Source organism: Pleurodeles waltl, chromosome 5 (assembly GCF_031143425.1).
Source record: "Pleurodeles waltl isolate 20211129_DDA chromosome 5, aPleWal1.hap1.20221129, whole genome shotgun sequence".
NCBI lineage: Eukaryota > Metazoa > Chordata > Amphibia > Caudata > Salamandridae > Pleurodeles > Pleurodeles waltl.
In genome coordinates, this window is record NC_090444.1 from 963,854,449 (window position 1) to 963,872,005 (window position 17,557).

Sequence of the window (17,557 nt, forward strand, 5' to 3'; positions counted from 1 at the left end):
TGTAAATGAACAGTATTGATGGTGCTATGTTGTGAGAGGATGGGGGAGTCTGCAAACACAACTTATCTTTCACGGTTACTGATACACACCGATTTATGACGGTTGACATTGTAGCAAATACTGCAGTAGGAGGAGAAACCTGTGTCTTGGGTATCTGGGTAGCACTTCACTTAATATTATAGAATGTTACGGAAGTTTAGAAAATGTTTGGGATGAGGAGATCTGTTTGCCATACCTGAGCTTATATTCTTTAATGTATCCTATAACAGAAAGTAGCTGCACTGTTCCCTGGAGACATGGACCGCTTGAGAAGAATGTCAATTGTGGAGGAAGGGGATTGCAAGAGAATTAACATGGCCCACCTCTGTGTGGTTGGATCTCACGCTGTCAATGGGGTGGCGAGAATTCATTCAGAAATTGTTAAACATTCTGTGTAAGTAAAATGCAAATCTCGTTTTTTTTTCACTACAATTATTTATTTGTGGATCTTTGGTGTGCTGGCCAATGTGTTACCTGGTCATGGAAGCACATCTTCTTAGGGAGGGTAGAACTGAATATATCAGGAAAGAGGTGTGGAAAGGCATGTTGTAGCAATCAAACTTAAAAACAACACCCGCAGAAAAGTGTTTTTTCAAGAGTTACCATGTTTCTAGACTGACAGCTATTAAAACCATTTAGCCATCAGAAATGTTCTTCCTCTATTTGGGATATTTGGTTTTTAGGCATTAGCCAAATATCGCACGTTTTCCTTATTTTGCTTTTGCCAATGACTTTTGCATCTCCAGTGGAAATCATAACAAATTAACTTTGGTTTGAAGCTCTTTACTAAATTATCCATCTAGACGAAACGTGTACAGTGAATTCATGTTCTTCATAACATATAGCCCATCCAGGGATCTGGGTGAGAGAGAGAAGTACGCAATTGTGAAGCAGCGCATTGCCTCCACTAAGTCCATTTCCAGATGTTGCTACATGTTTTAAAAGTAGTCCAGTGATTGGGTCTGCTCTAGTGTGCAAATAAACTACGTCCTCAAAACATGTAACCAATCTGCTCGTCTGGAAGAGACACATGAAAGAATGTTCCTTTTAAAAAGTTACGTATGAAGTTGTATAAGACTCCAATGATAAGACAAAATGTCCTACTCCTCACTGATCAGTAAACAATTCTTAGGACCACTAATGGAAATCTATGGAAGCCAGAACTGTGCTTTAACAACGCATCAGTATGAAAAAGTTGTCCTCCCTTTCCACCCAGGAGACAAATTTGGTGTTTTGTTTTTGGAGTATGGATTTTGCATGTTCAATGAGTAATGACCATGTAAGATGGTTGTGAATACCCACAAAGCTTCAGCTTTGTGGATGCTCAATGCATTTTGCATGATTACCTCTTCTAAAGTTACCCCAACTGTACCCCGTACGCTAAAGTCGGTACAGACGAAAGTCTGCCAAAGATATGAATTTTAAGTTGCACCTGAAGACCTAAACTTTGGAGATTCTTCTTTTGAGTGAATCAGAAATTTGAAATTTGTGGCCAAAGATGGCTTTTTTGAACACCTTGGTCGATGAGCGGATTATAGGTGTGCAAAAAAGTTGCCCCTGGAGTCACTGACCTTTGTAGATATCAGGGTTTATATAGGGGTGTTCAACTGAGAAAAGCAGTGGAATGTCATTGAGCTCCTCATGTGTTGAGCCGAACACTACACTTGCATTTTAAAATTAGCTTGAGAGCATACAGACGTCTGTTATAACAAGGTTATATATTATGTAAATTCAAATAGTACTTGATTTGTGCAGTGGTTGCAGGCGGTGAGTAATACCATTCACTTTTGGGAACTGAGACTTATTTTCATCATCATGCTTTGATCCAGAGCAAGAAAAAGGCAGAACAGGAAGGCTGATGAGAGAAAAAAAAACACCGCAAATGGTGGAAGTAGGGATGAAAAAGAACCTCCGAGACTGAGCTAAAGAAACAGACTGGGGGACACTGAAGGGACAGGATGAATGACATTAATGGCCAAGTTGAGGGCTTCTGAAGCAAGTGTCACAGCCACGCAGGCATACCCAGGACAGCATGTTCTGCTAGTTTAAGGCCTAGAACGCTGTATGGCCTTGTTTAAGAGATTCCCCTCTAGCCTTTAAATCTCAACCCTCTCACCTATGTGGGGAATAGCAGCTCTGCATCCAAATCTTTATTTCATTTTAGCTCTCCTCAAACTCCTTGGACCTCCCTGTGGAGGCTCTACAAATTCTGCAATCACTGACACTAGTCCGGTGTTGGGAGCTGGTATTCCAGTTCCATAGTTTCTTAGGGGTTGTTGATTAATTGAGAAATTTGATTTATGAGGATGCTGAATACTGTAAAATGGAATTTTATCGAGTTTTTATTTGTAACTATTATATTTATGTTATGATACATTTTTACAGTGTATTTTTTTTATAATTGTCCAATATGTCAATTGTCTAGATTTCTATAAAATAATTTCTCGGAAATAAATAACTCAATTTCTGATGCCTACTGTTATGCCTTGGTGTAGGGGCTGAAGAAAAGCTCCACACCAGACAGAACCAGTTTGTCGTGTACCAAGGCTATGTAGTATTCAGTCCACCTTATGCCTCTATAATCCAACACATCCTTCCTTTATCTCGCTCTTGCAAGTTCCTGTTTTCTCCCTTTGTGACGATTTTTCCATATTTCTTTTCGTCCTTCTTTCCTCCGTGTGTTTCCCTTTCTTGCTCACAGTAAATATCTGATGAAAAATAAGCGCTAGTCCCCGAAAATGAGTGCCTGGGGCCTCACTGGCAACCACCGACTCAAATTAAGCACTGCCTGAAACACAGTATTTACTTATTGCAACTGCACTGTGAAATATTTATTTTATAGTTCACCACCACATTTTGTCAGTGTTTTTTTTTATTGACACGAGTGAACGCCCATGTGTAGCCCTGTTATCTGTAAACACGCTCCTTCCTGGGAAGCAGATCTACTGTGCAGAGGAATCAAGAGACTGCTGCATTCTGGACTCAAATCCCGGAAAAACGTGCATGCAGAGCCACACCCGGCTATATAGCTACTTAGCATGATAACAGTTAGATATCATTGTAGAAGAATCGTGCTAGATTTACATGTTTCACAAAAGCAGAAATTGTCATTTTATAGTGTCCTGAGGTGTGGGCGTGTTATTTTAATATAAGAATTAAATTACTTTGTAATAAAATACTTATTTCTTAGTATTTGGAAAGGCAGGATTCTGGTGCTCCTTAGAGCAAGAGAGCTGAAGGACCCGTCCTGTTACAGTCCTTCCAGGTCAAGTAGTATTGAGTGCAGACAAAGGTTATGCTCCACAGGAAAGCACTTCTTCCACTGCAGGGTTTATGAAGGCTATTCTGGACACTCGGGCCCACATTAGTAAAACTAACCCAAATTTTGATGGCTATCTTTTGTTTCCGTCCCTGAGATCCTGCTGCTCACCTTCCCCAGTGCCTCCATTGCCCTTGACCCCATCTCGAAGGTGTGCTGCTGTGTACGGCCGTGACTATGGTATCCTCTTGCACTTCCTGTTGTGGCTGGGGCTGGAGCTTGAGCTTCCACGTCTTTCCTCTACTGCTTGACTCAATTTTCCTTGCTGCCAGTCTGGTATTGTTGATTTTTCTGACCAGCAGACACTTCCACCATTATCCATGCTGCAACCTAGGCTCTCACATGTGCAGCCGAGCATGTGCCTTTGGTCCAAATACTGTTCTCTGTACTGCTCTCTATACTATACTTTGCCACGCTGATTCCTTTTCTTTCCCTTTGCTCCCCTGTACTGCTGCAAGGGCAATCACATCCTGCCAGCTAACCATTCTTTCATCCACTTTCATACAATATTGCAGCCACTTGTCAATCAATCCAGACATTAACTTTCACCGAAACAGTTCAGCGATTCGTCCATTAGACCCACTTTCCCACAACACTTCAGCCTTCCACAGTACTTCAGCTATTCATAACCCAAAATGTTACCTATTCACCAACTCACCCACCCATCAATCCACTCATTCACTTATTCTTTCACTTACTCACTAATGCACTCACTCATCCACTCACACAGTGACTCATTCATTAGCTCATTTATTCATCCACTCACATCTGCAACCACTCATCCACCCATCCATCCACCACCTTTTCCATCCACACAGCTGCACAAACTTCACTCCTTAATAAACAAACAGATACTTCCAACCAACACTTCAACTGAGACATTCAGAATGAAAACAGTTTGTGAGACAGTACCTGCAAAAGTGGACAAAATTCAGCAGAGTTGGGCTTCAGAACTGGGCACAGACTGCAGAAGTGCCCCCACGGAACTTCAAACAACATTCCAGATGGAGCCTGCGGAACTGGACACTGTAGAATTGAGGTGGCCAACAGAACCTGAGAAAATAAGGCAGAGGTGTTACTTCTCCCAAATAACTGGACCCACGTGAGGCCTTTAGAATTGGATGTAATCTGCATTCAAAATGAGGCTTCTATAATTGCATACAATATTTAAGATGTGGCCCACAGACCTGGTCACATTACTCCAGAAGAGCTTCAAAAACAGGACAAAGTATTTCTGGAAATAAAACGTTGTAGGTGGCGTGTAGGACTAGATGTGGCATGACACTTGTGGTCCCTAGAGCTCAGCAAACTATGTGAGATGTGCCCTTTAAATATATTAGAAGTACGCCCAGTGAATTATCAGTAAGGGCACACAGTATTCAAGATGGGGCCTCAGGCTTTCGATTCAGTAATGCAGGGGAGGTCTTTGGAACTTGACACATTTTAGATGAGGCCTTTGAAACTGATTGCCATAGGTCGCCTTCAGATCTTGACAAGAGACACCAGCTGTAGCTTCTGAATGCAAATGCAACACCCAAGCAATTTATTCAAACTGGGCAGAGTTTTCTGTGTAGGGATTTATGGGACTTTACACAATACTACAGATGAACTGTGCATGAACTGTACATAATAAAACAAAGACGGCCTCCAGCTCATCATATATAACCTCCAGAAATGGTCACAAAACTACAAATCCAGAACTGGACACAACACTCTCTATACAGTCTCCAGAAATGGACACAAGGCATAATATTTTTCCATATCTCAGAGCTGGTTCTCAGAACTTGGCACAGTGCATGAGGTAACCTATAGATCTGTGGATACTGGTTCATATGAGGCCACCAGAGCCAAACACAACACTACGGGAGATGCCTTTATAGCAGGACAGAGCCATCCTTATTGCGGCCTCCAGATCTGAACACAGTACTCCAAAAGATGTCCTAGGAATGATGCCTACACTGTACAGTGGTAATGCAACCTCCCCAATGCCTGTATCTCTCCTTTTCAGCCCAACAATCCTTGACATTTTTTAATCAATGTTATTCTTAAGGGCAAGGGAGTGTTTCACCATTGCTGCATATGCTGAAACTACTTCATGTATGACAGAAGTCCTGCACTGCTGTCGCCACGTCTGCACCCTTGCTTTGTGGGTTAGTGAAGCATGATGAAACCTTACTGCAATATAGCAGCAATCAGTATAGGCTTTGTCAGTGCATGTTCTTTGTTTTAAGCAACTCAAACATCAGTGGAACTTGTTTTTTGTTCTATAAGCCTGTTACTGAGCCAGAACACATCAGATTTATATTCAGATACATCCGTTCTAATTTCGAGCTGTGGGTTTCTACAGATGGCATGGCAGTCAGCCAGATACAGTCATACTTTGAGGTACTCTAAAGTGGACCATATCACTGCTTGGTGCTCAGAATTTAATTTATTACCTACTAGTACCTGAATGTGAACAGTACAGTGCCCGTGAAGAAGAAGGAAAACAATCAAACTGATGGATTTAAGGAATGGTTTTAATGGATCTGGTTTCCCAATGTTATTTTGATTGCTTTGTGCATACACATATTAAAAATTTCAAAATATGCTTTGCTACTTCTGAATAGGTAAATACTTGCCTGTGAGTATCAAACAGTGCAAGGGTGTGCGTTCACAAAGAGCTTATGCAATTGCACTTGCTGGGTTTGGATTGCAAGTACACCAATCACATTTATCTGCTAATTCTTCCTTCACCAAGTAAAATGCACACAAATGCACTAACCATGGCCTGCATGCCCCTATGACTGGCTGACCACCTAAAGGTCAGGCAAAGAGGAAAGCGCAAGAGACAAATGAGTTATTTCTGAACCAGGTCTTCCAGTCCCATATATCTACATTAGCTTAGCTACACACCTTTCTGTACCACTACTCTGCTAGATTTGAAAATTAAAAATAAGGTTTACAGTTTTTTAAAAGCAATGTCGCCCTCCACATAATAAGACGGCACATGATGACAAGTTGTGCTAAGCAGGGTTATCAGCAGTTAACCATGACACTGCCCCTTTTTTTCTGTTAAGTAGTTTAGATTTGTGGAGCACTGCATGTGTGCTTGGTATCTCTTCAAAATCTTCAGTCTTTCCTTCTAATATGCATAGGTATCTTTGCTATCCCAGGGAATGCCCTTGCTACACTTGGTCTCCAGGATAAACAAGACAGGCAAGAACAGAAAATGAGCATTTCTCTAAGTGTCCTGCTTACTTTATGTAGTTTGTACTCCCAGCTCATTTTCCCCACCTTCACAAAGAGGACATTGTTGAGTGGTGAGGAATCAGATAACAGGTCCTACCTGTTATGTGTTCGGGGGTCAGTGGTTACATGCTGTCACTTTAGCTACTCGTTGATTTTGTTGTATTAACATTCTATCAAAGAGCAAACAATCTTAATATTGGCAGCCCTGCTTTCATTCTCCCTCAGTTTAAATATTTCATGTCTGTTTTCAGGCAGCCTCTCTGCCTCCTTTTTTTCTTCTGCCGCTGTATCAAGCTCCAGGTTTGCATTTCTTAAATAGCGAACTTTAAGAAATCACTTTTTAAGAAATGCTAAATGGGATGTATGAAAATTGCGATTCGGTAATAGCGATTTCTTAAAAATCACAATTGCAATTTGCGAGTTCCAAATACCAAATCGCAAAAATAGCAAATCTGTATTTGCAAATTGCAATACCGGCAATCTGGAACAGCCTGATGACATCACAGCCAGGACGTGAGTCAGTGCATGCTGTTTCCAGAAGCCCCAGCCACAGGAGTAGGCAGAGAGACCCAGCCAAGCACCAGGGAGGCAGTTTGGAGAGTCAGCCAGGACCAAGCAAACAATGGCTACTGATGGGAATGTGAAGGAGAAAGGAGAGAGGAAGCGCAAGCTTAAATTCAGTGAGCAGGAATTGGAGGTGCTCACAGAAGAGGTGGTCAGGACCCATGACAAGTTATTTGGAAAACACTCACTACTGGTGCTAGAAAGTGAGAAGAGAAAAATGTGGTCAGACATCCAGATCAAAATATGCGCAGTGAGTGTTGCACAACGCTCCATCGAGGAGATACACAAGCGCTGGTAAGACTTGCGTTCACGTGCCAAAGAGAGGGTGGCAAGCAGGCTGAAAGAGGCAAGGAGCACTGGAGAAGACCACTCACCCTTCCACTGTCTACACCAATGGAAGACATGGTGCAGTCCACACTGCTTCCTTAAGCTTTCAGTGGTGTCACTGACATTGACACTTCAGGCACACCCTGCACCAGCAAAGGTAAGTGCAGTAATGATGTGTTTCCCCATATGTGCATGTACAAATGGCCTTTAGAAAATAGCGATGGCACTATGCACTGTGGTAAGTAGACCATGTCACATTTTACATACAACACAACAATGCTTTATGGGAGTGGCAGTCCACACCCCTAAAGTGCATCTTCCACATAAATAGCGAGATAGTGTAAAACCAAACAGATACACAACACAAAAGACTTTCAGAGATGCTATTCCAGGGTAAATTTAATCCTATTACGCAACTGTGAGAGTACATATCCAAGAATGACATGCTGCACATTGTTGATGCAGATGTTCCGGGCCCTGACGCAGCAGAAGGTGGAAATGTGGGGGAGTGCAAAAGTCAGCCACAGTTCGATGAAAAAAAACCAGTGGGTCCCTCATACAAGCACCAACTAGCCTCCTGGGCAAGAGTGCTACCCCTCCCTGAGTATAACCTGGACTCAGATGAAATGCCAGATGAAGTACCCTCACCACCCCCAGAGGCTAGAAGCACCCACAGACAGCAGTCCCTGCCCCAGAGTCAGTCCACTCCCCTCAGGAGGTGTCGCGAAGAAGGCAGACAGTGCACAGAGGAAGGTGAGGGCCCATCACTGTTTGGTGGCCTTGAGGCTTCCGTGCTGAAAGTGCAGCACCTGCAATGTAAACAAATGAAGTCAGTGCACAGCCAGTTGGTGTCAATCGATCGATCATAACATGGGAGCAATGCACAGGTATTTTGGATCTCTCAATGACAACATGGGATCAGTGCACAAGCAGTTTGAGTCTCTCAATGACAACATGGGATCAATGCACAAGCAGTTGGAGTCTCTCAATGACAACATGTGCAAGCTGCATGCGGGACAGCAAACAGCATCAGATCATGCAAAGGAGATAACAAATGCCATTAGGGAACTCTGCACTGCAGCAGGAGCATGTCAGCCACTGTAGGCGCCATCACCAATTGATGGGCAGGTTGGATGGGTTCTGCAGATCTGTCAATAGGCTCACTACCACAACTGCTTTGGTGTCACAACATGCTGTGGGCATGCAAGTGGAGATGGCACATTGCAGTTGGGACGTAGCACGAGGATTGGTGCAAATCACCAATGTTTTGGAGACAATGCAGACAGCCCGGAGTGCTACAGACAGCGAACTGGGTGGTGGGGGGATAGTGAGGAGCTCTCTAGCCTCAGTAGTCTCATAGCCCCTGTGATGGATCCTAGGCGTCGTAGTACCAGACACAGTACTGTCTCGGAACCTGCAACAAGAGGTGCCACCAAGATCACGGAGCACTCAAATGGAGTGCGTGGACATAGAAAGTAATGTTGAGAGATACAGGGGACTTGCATATCATGTAGCAATCCATTGATACTATGATGCTAATAGTGTGACACTGTAACTAGGACCTGTTTGTGTATTGTGCTTACTTATGTCCTAATCACACATATATTACCTGAAGTCAAGGAAATAAAGATGCTACCTACAGCAGTACATAACAATTGACATGGTGTTGTGATTACTTACATCAGAAATAGTTGTGCGTGATCTCAGCATGTCTTTGCTGCCCTCTACTGCACTGTTTCCGTCTGCTGGGTGAAGTGGTGGCAAGGGATTGTCATCCTCATCGGAGTCAGGCTCTGTGGGTTCCACTGGTATGCCCCTCGTTGTTGTGCAACATAGCACATGTAGCCACGATTTTGCAGGTGTTTTTGGGGCTGTATTGCAGTGCACCACCACTCTTGTGCAGGCATCGGAAATGGCTCTTCAGCAGGCAGAAGGTCCTCTCTATAATGCTGCATGTCGTCCTGTGTGCTGCATTCTTCCTCTTTTCTCCTGGCGTGCCAGGATTCAGATAGGGTGTTAGTATGAAGGACCGCACTGCATAGGCACTGTCTCCTAGAATGACAGGAGAGTAAAATGAGTAATTGTTATCCGTGACATCACATATACATCAAGGCGACATTGTCAACTGTTACATTACGAAGCAGGTATCCTTCGCCAAACTCCCCAGCAAGTAGTCTTGTGTGTATTCCACTGTGCCTGAAGATGTAGGAGCCATGTGTGCTACCTGGGCGTCTGGCCACAAGATCTGTTATAACGTTAGAGGCATTGCTCATGACTTGTATGTTCATGGAATGTGTATTCTTTCTGTTCCGATAAACATACTCTGTGGCAGATGGTGGACAGATAGCTACATGTGTCCCATTGATGCAGCCAATGACATGTGGGAATTGGGCAAACTGTTAGAACCTTTATTTGGTTTGTTGCAAATCCTGTTGGTTGTTAGGGAATCATATGTGCAGATGGATTTTGCTAAGCATGGTATTGAGGAATGCATTGAAGAAGCATGAAAGCGCACTGTGTGAGACATCTCCAGCTGCTCTGGATACATAAGGCTCAGATTGTTGCCACTCAGCACTCTCATGTACCAGGAACTGGTTGACTTTCTCACTCCTCCAAAGATCAGAGACTAATTGGTTGTCAATTTATTTAGATAATAACATGGTTATGATTTTTTATGGTAAGCACGACCTCAGAATATGTGACCATGTTGCAAACCTGTAACTTTAATAGCGATTTTGGGGGTTAGATTTGAATCTGAGCTGATGCTTGCTCTTCTGGTACAGGCATCACACTTTCATGGTTTATTTCAACTGAACAGTTTCTTAGAAGCATTCGATATCACATTATTTAAGTGTCTGCTATGGCTAATTTGAGAAAGGAGTGTGAAGATACTCCTTTTGGGGCTGAGAAAGTCCTTCTGAGAGTCTTGATGTCTTGACATTTTAACCAAGCAACATTTTCCATTTGCAGCCTGTTGAATTTATGGTTAGCTGCATAGTGCATAGAGTCTAATACGGCACAGTTTATTCTTTGACTAAGGGATAAAATAACCTTTTGAACTCCTCAAGTTTTGATATCTGCCACTTTTCAAAAGCTGGGTGCAATGAAGAGGACTTCCTAGAGCACAGGAGAGGAAAATGCAGGAGCAAAATAGTGATTATGTGCTGAAGAACACAGAGGCCAAATGTTACTTGAGCATTTACTGGAGTCCATTGCACTGTGGGTAAAAGCACCCATAAAGAGATAAAAACTGCAAATGACCTACAGGAATTAAAAGAGCCCTCCTTCATTGGGATGAGGCTCTCTGGTCGTGTTTTAGGAACAGTGTTAAATATAGGCCTATACTCGTCCCACAACCAGGTGGTGGTGAATCATGGCTAACAGAGGAAGGTCAATCTTAGTTAGTTACAGTTTTGGCTTGGATTAAAGATACTCTCCTGTCTAATTTTGTGTCAGTCAAACCACATTTTATCTATAGATTATTCTGATGTAAACGTGTATTGGCAAGAGTGCAAGTTTAAATCTGAAACTCTTCAAGCCAACACCTTGTGAACGTGAAGATTCTAGAGATGTGAATGAGTGTTTTTATATTTGTTCTGTTATATCAAGATTCTTTATTTGGCATCTATCTGTTCTCACTACTCAGTCACCTCTGCCCTTACATGCATACTGGCATATCATTAGGTTTTCAGAACAAATAGTGCACATTCTTCTACATCATCTGGGGCAATATGTACAAACACTTTTCCCCATAGACACAGAATGGGTAAAAACCTTTGATACATCTGGCCCCTAGAAACGCATACGTCCTATTTAATATATAATTCCTCCATCTTTAGTCAGGATTTGATCAGTACTGAACTACAAACCATTGCTAGCGTATGCACTATATGTCCTGTTTGGCCTTGTATTGAGAAATGTTTAGGTGAAAAAAGAAACTATGCCCTCACTACATATATACATAATTGATACATAGGACTATGGGTCCATGCATTTATGTCATTTCCTACAGGCTACCGTTGTACTGTCATCCTTAATTTCACAACATAAGAAGTACTATAAACTGAGGGTAAATCCACTAGTCGCATAACCTTGCTTATGTGAGGCTACCCATTTCCTTTGGGACCTCCTTTAGCTGAGACATAAAGTATCCCTTCACTGGAGTGCTAAATATGGGTGTTCCACAAAAGGAGCACACAATCATCTTCACACATATACCTAATATATTTATTCATGCTAATGTTCATTCATTCAATAGGGGATGACATTTCCTCTGACGATGCCTAACTCAGGATCCTGATGGTTCACCTGTGATCACAGGTGATCTATGTTAGTGTAAGAGACCAGCTTAGTCAAATATGGGTTAAATTTCAGGAACCTGGGATTTCTCTCTTGATCTAGCCTGACAGGATTCTTGGATAAATTTTGAAAATGAAATCTCCAATTTGGTACCACCTTGTATGAACGCTTCACAGAAGACCGGATGAACAGTTAATTTGTATCTCTTGACCTGCCTCACACAAAACTGTCAGTGAGCTCCAGCTGCATCAGTTCATGATAACATCACAGAAACTCTATAGCTGTTGCTGGTTGTATAAGGTTCCCAAATTGAAAGCACATATGACATTCACACTGTTAGGCTGGAATCAAAATGTAAGCAATAGAACATAGTAATCAAGCATCTGACCTGATACATTTTCTGGATCTTCCAGAACACAGGCCATGAATAGGCATGCCGCAACCCACAGAGCAGTATTTGAGTGAGATAAGTTTTATGTAATGATCAATTCTATGAGATATTACAGGAAAGATAAGTGGAGCCCAAAGCCTCTTTCATGACAGAAATTCACACTCCAGATCACTAGGAAAGAATGGATGTATTTTGGAGATGTATTTTAAAACCAAAATCCTATCCTAGAGGACCCAGTGTGAACAGTAGCCCTAACAAAAACCAACAGAATAATAGCTGCAACCTTTACAAGAAGTGTGATTAGCAAAAAAACATTGCAACATATTGATTAATACATAAGTATTCTTTGCAATCCCACACACGCAGCTCTTTGGCAAACCAAACTAATCTTAGCACCAAAGAAAGGGCCTAATTTGAGTTTCAAAGATGATTCACACTTCCATACTGCATACTGGCAATGGGGCTAATATCCATGTAACTGTATCATCTGCTGATCATGTCTGTGTTGGCAGGCTGATATGTCCCGTAAGTGAAGGATTTATGTCTCGGATTAGCCTTCATCAAAAGTAGGTAAGACAATTTTGCATATCCTGTCTCATGTCTGTCTTCTGGCACGAAGTTCCTCTCTAATCGTCTCTAACCCATCACACTCTATTCTTAGTTCATAAAGTTATCTGGTCATTGTTGATAAACAGTTAGCGAAAAGGTTTGAAACGATTTATTAGAACAGAGAGTTAAAATTCAGATTAAATGCCATGAATATATTTAAGCAGACTTGGTTATCATGTTACAGTGAATAATGTCATTAACAGACATGCAGTCTGTATTTGTCACTTATACCTAAATAATTAACATATGTAGCTCAAGAAGTGGAATACCTAGAAAGGACAATTGTGATAAGAATAAAAGATCCTAGAATGTCACAGTCTGAACTAAAAAATAAGACACAGACAAGCAATAGTCCCAATTTCACTTCTGCTAAACAGCCATTAGACACAGATTGCTTGACTGTACAATTTCAGGGCACAACATTGTCACCACAGACCTTTGAGTACTAGCCTGTTGGCCAGTCACACTTACAGCCTGACTGCGAGTGCCCCAATCAGTGTACAGAATTTATTGATACTTCTGGGTTCAGAAGTTATTGAGTGTGATCATTTCTACCTACACTTATAGTTTGTAGTTGGTAATGGAGAATATCCTGTGGATTTTGGTGTTCATTGTAAAAAACTGCATGTCTCAGTAAACACCAGGTCTTTTTTTCCCCATTAAATTCCAGCAAATTGCCCTGCAGTAATTTAGCCGCAGATGTGAACTTTATTTCACCCAATATGTGCAATAAATTCCCCACAACGTGGACCTCTGATGATCGTGCAAGCAGGGATTTGGTCAGGGATCTCATTTTTCATGAACTATTTGTAATCAGGCTCTTATTCTAAAAAAGATGGAATTTTGTTTTGTCCGGAGTTATTACTTCAAACCACTCTTGGACATTAACGCTATGCTCCATTTCCCATATCACAGTTCCTCAGCCTTTGGATTCCATGGGTGCATTTGTCAACCACATATCTTGACCTGACCAGCCAGTTTAAGCTTAAGCTATGTTCCTCCAAAGAGTAGTTTGTTGACATACAGATTTGTGAGTGGTAGGTTAATGGCATTTGTGAGTGGTAGGTTAATGGCAGCTTGGTGCAGATGCTGACAATTGGACATACAGTATTCATGTTACCTGAATGTGAATACTTTGCACGTTAGCAACCTAAAACAAAATTTTTAACTGGAGTGGGATGTGTTAAATTTTTTGTGATAACATGAATTTTCTTGGTTTTTGGACTGGTTTAGAAAGCAACTTAGCCAGTGGGGCTCTGTCCTAGTAAGTTGTCTAGTTAATAATCCTGGACCACTGAGAAACTAGGGCAGAGGTTAGGCATATATCACCCAACTTGATCCTTAATTTTATTCTGTCGCCTACATTTGCCCCATTAACTGTATATTTTTTAATCAAAAAGTGAAGCACCCGGGGAGTGGATGAAGTTTGCTGAGAACCAACAAACAATTTTCCATAGACTATTATAGGTCATAGGGCCTCATGTCATTTTCAACAAAAATATAGCCTTCCATGGACATTGACTATTCTGAGTGATTACTGGTGTTATAAAGTATATGTGTTCTAAACGCTCTACCACCTCCTGAATTCAACCCCTTCTCAAATTTCCCTCATTTACTTGGAAAGTCAACTCACAAAGGGTGTAATGTAGTTATTGAATTCATGTACAGTAGTACCTGATGTCCTGGGTAACCAGTGGTTGATGACAGTGCCCTCCAAGAAAACTGCCCAATAACTATGGACTCTAGAAAAAATGCACCTCACTCCAGTGTTGCAAAAATAGTTTTTAATTGGCTTTAAATACGTTTGTTGCACTTACAGGGGGTCTGCTGCAGATAATCTGTCATCTTGTCATTTTCTGTATTGGCTGGAGGTATTTAGTATTCATATACAGTCATTTACATGTAGTTAGTAAACCAAGAGAATGGTCTGTTGCAGGGTTATTTGCTACTCTCTGAACAATAGAAAGTGTGAAAAAGCCAATTCCAATCCTATTTCCTCTTGATTTATATTTTTCAGCTTTAAAGACTTCTACGAGCTTGAACCAGAGAAGTTCCAGAACAAGACAAATGGTATCACTCCTCGGCGCTGGCTTCAACTTTGCAATCCTGGACTGACTGACATTATTGCTGAGGTACTACAGAATGCTGAGATTCAAATCTACAGTGTAGTATCAGATTTTCAGCACACCTGCGTTTTAATGCAGTTTTACATAGTTTATGATACATCCAGCTGCAGTGTTTTAATGCCATTAACTGCATATATGTTGCGCTGGGGGGCCTTTGAAAGCATTTCATTTAGGGTGATAGGGCTGTCGCATTGCTGTGTTTAGGAAGAATATTGTACACTGCTGAAAAGGGAAACAATTTTCCACAGGAACCCACAAATAGGCAAGTTGAAGGGAAGCAGCAAAGCTCTCATCCGTCCTTGTAAATAACTCTGAGTATCCTGATCACCTGGGCACAAATTACCTCCACCTCTCAAAGGGCAGCACTCAAACTTCAGATGGAAGTATGATTCGCTGAAGCATAGTTTATTGTCTAAGTAACTTCAAATGTCTCACAGTATAAGTCTAAGGGAGGCCCAGAGTGGCACTCTTTGTTGGGATCTACGCTGGGGCAACATGTGTAACGGCATTTTATGGGTCACTGACAAAAATGGATGCAGTTTGTTGTCTTGTCCCTCCAGCTCCTTAATCCCAACTGCTGATGAGCTGTATTACAACTCTCAACAGACTAACATTCTTCTTCACCTCAGAACCATCTTCAATTTTCCAGGGATTACGTCAAAGGCGGCTTCATCGCTAACTGGCACAGAAACATTCTGTACAACAGAACACATACTTAGAAGTGTTGTACAGATACACAGTAAGACTTTGTCGTGAAACGTGCACCAAATAACTAAACAAGACAAAAGGTGCTCTGAATCATGATCACACTAAAAGACATTAGACACCCAGCGCAGTGCACCAGCATCACTTTTAATGAACTGTCATTCCAAAACAGGGGTCTGAATTAACAACCTCATAGACACTACAAATCTCCCTAAGCTTGAAAAGAGAAAAACAGATGACATAAAGACATTTTGTAACATAAACACTTTCATACACAATATATTTGACACTAGGAGTAAAGGCACTGGTTTTCACCCATGCAGCCGCTTAATTTATTGTTAGACCTGACTGCCTTAGGGGGCTTTTCCCCCAACTTTTTGCCTGCCTCCCTCAATTTTTCTGATCTAATTTTTGCTGATTTTAGGACTCTGCGCACTTTACCAGTGCTGAAGTGCTTGTGCTCTCTCCCCTAAACATGGTAACATTGGCTCATACCCAATTGGCACATTTAATTTACCTATAAGTCCCTAGTAAAGTGCACTTGATGTTCCCAGGGCCTGTAAATGAAATGCTACTAGTGGGCCTGCAGCACGGATTGTGCCACCCCACATACCTAGCCCCTTAACCATGTCTTAGGTCTGCCATTGCTAGGCCTGAGTGTGCAGTTTTACTGCCACTCCAACCTGGGAATTTAAGGATTGGCAAGTAGTTTTACATGTCCTTTTATAACATATATGTCACCCCTAAGGTAGGTCCTAGATAACCCCTAGGGCAGGGTGCTCTGTAAGTAAAAGGTAGGACATGTAATTAAAGGTTTTACATGTCCTGGTAGTGAAAAATTCCCAAAGTTGTTTTTCACTACTGTGAAGCCTGCTCCTCTCATATACCAGCATTAGAAATTCCCTTATATGCTTTTAAGTGGTAATTTCTGACAGGCGAGGAGTAGACTAGTCATATTTGATATGGTTGGAATGGTAATGAGAAATCCTACTTACTGGTGAAGTTGGATTTTACATTACTATTTTAGAAAGTGGGCATTTCTCTACATTTACTGCTGTCTGTGCCTTACAGCCTGTCTCCAGTCCAAGTCTGGTCTGTGCTGGTTGACAGCTCCCCGTGTGCATTCCACCCAGACAGCCATAAACACAGGACTCTCCGCTGCATCTGCATTGCTCTGCATACAGATGAGCTTCCATGGGCAGGAAGGGTGGACGGTCTCTATCTTACACTTCAATGGCCAGTGACCTGCCATCACACAAAAAGTTGAGACTCCCCCCACAGGCAGGGCTGGGTTGAAATGGGAAATTGTGCACTTCAAATCCACTCTTTGAAGTTTCCTCCATTTCAAAGACACTTTTGGGTGTATATATACTGGGTCTGTGACCCCACCAAATCAGACACTTCTAGATCTACAACTGGATTCTGTCAGAAGGACTGCCTGGCTGCCCAAAGGACTCATCTGGACTGCTTTGCTGGAAGGATTGCTTGCCTGCTTGTTGCCCTGCTGCCTGCTAACCCCTGACTGTGCTGGAAGGACTCTGCCTTCCTCCACAGGTGCTCTTCAAGGGCTTGGATTGAGATTGCCTTCTGTTCTGAAGCCTCAGGGCTATCAAAGACTTCACCAGAGAGAAGAAAATCCAGCTTGTCAGAAAATCGACGCAACGATCGGCGCAACACCTGCCTCATTGCTGAAAAATCACTGCAGCACCTGTTGCCTCTGCTCAGCACGTTCTGCATTTTCCATGCATCGTTCCTGGGCGTCAAAATATCCCCATATTGCAGTGAGGAACCAAGGCTGCTCTCCCGGAAACCGACGCATCGCCTTTCAGTGTGGAAGGAAATGACACATCACCTCTGCCATGCAGGAAAAGTCAACGCATTACTTTACTTTTCGACGCATCTCCTCCTCTGCAGCCCCTCTGCGCCGTTACTTTTGGTGCATCTCAG

General features: G+C 42.2%; 1 protein-coding gene across 1 annotated transcript in view; it reads left to right on the top strand.

Annotated features, from left to right (window-relative positions):
- Positions 1–17,557, top strand: part of PYGB (glycogen phosphorylase B) — a 635,794-nt gene that overhangs the window by 394,520 nt on the left and 223,717 nt on the right. The window contains exons 11-12 of the mRNA XM_069235083.1: positions 270–433; positions 14,797–14,911. Coding sequence (XP_069091184.1) covers positions 270–433; positions 14,797–14,911 — 279 coding nt within the window. The remainder of the gene's footprint in view (positions 1–269; positions 434–14,796; positions 14,912–17,557) is intronic.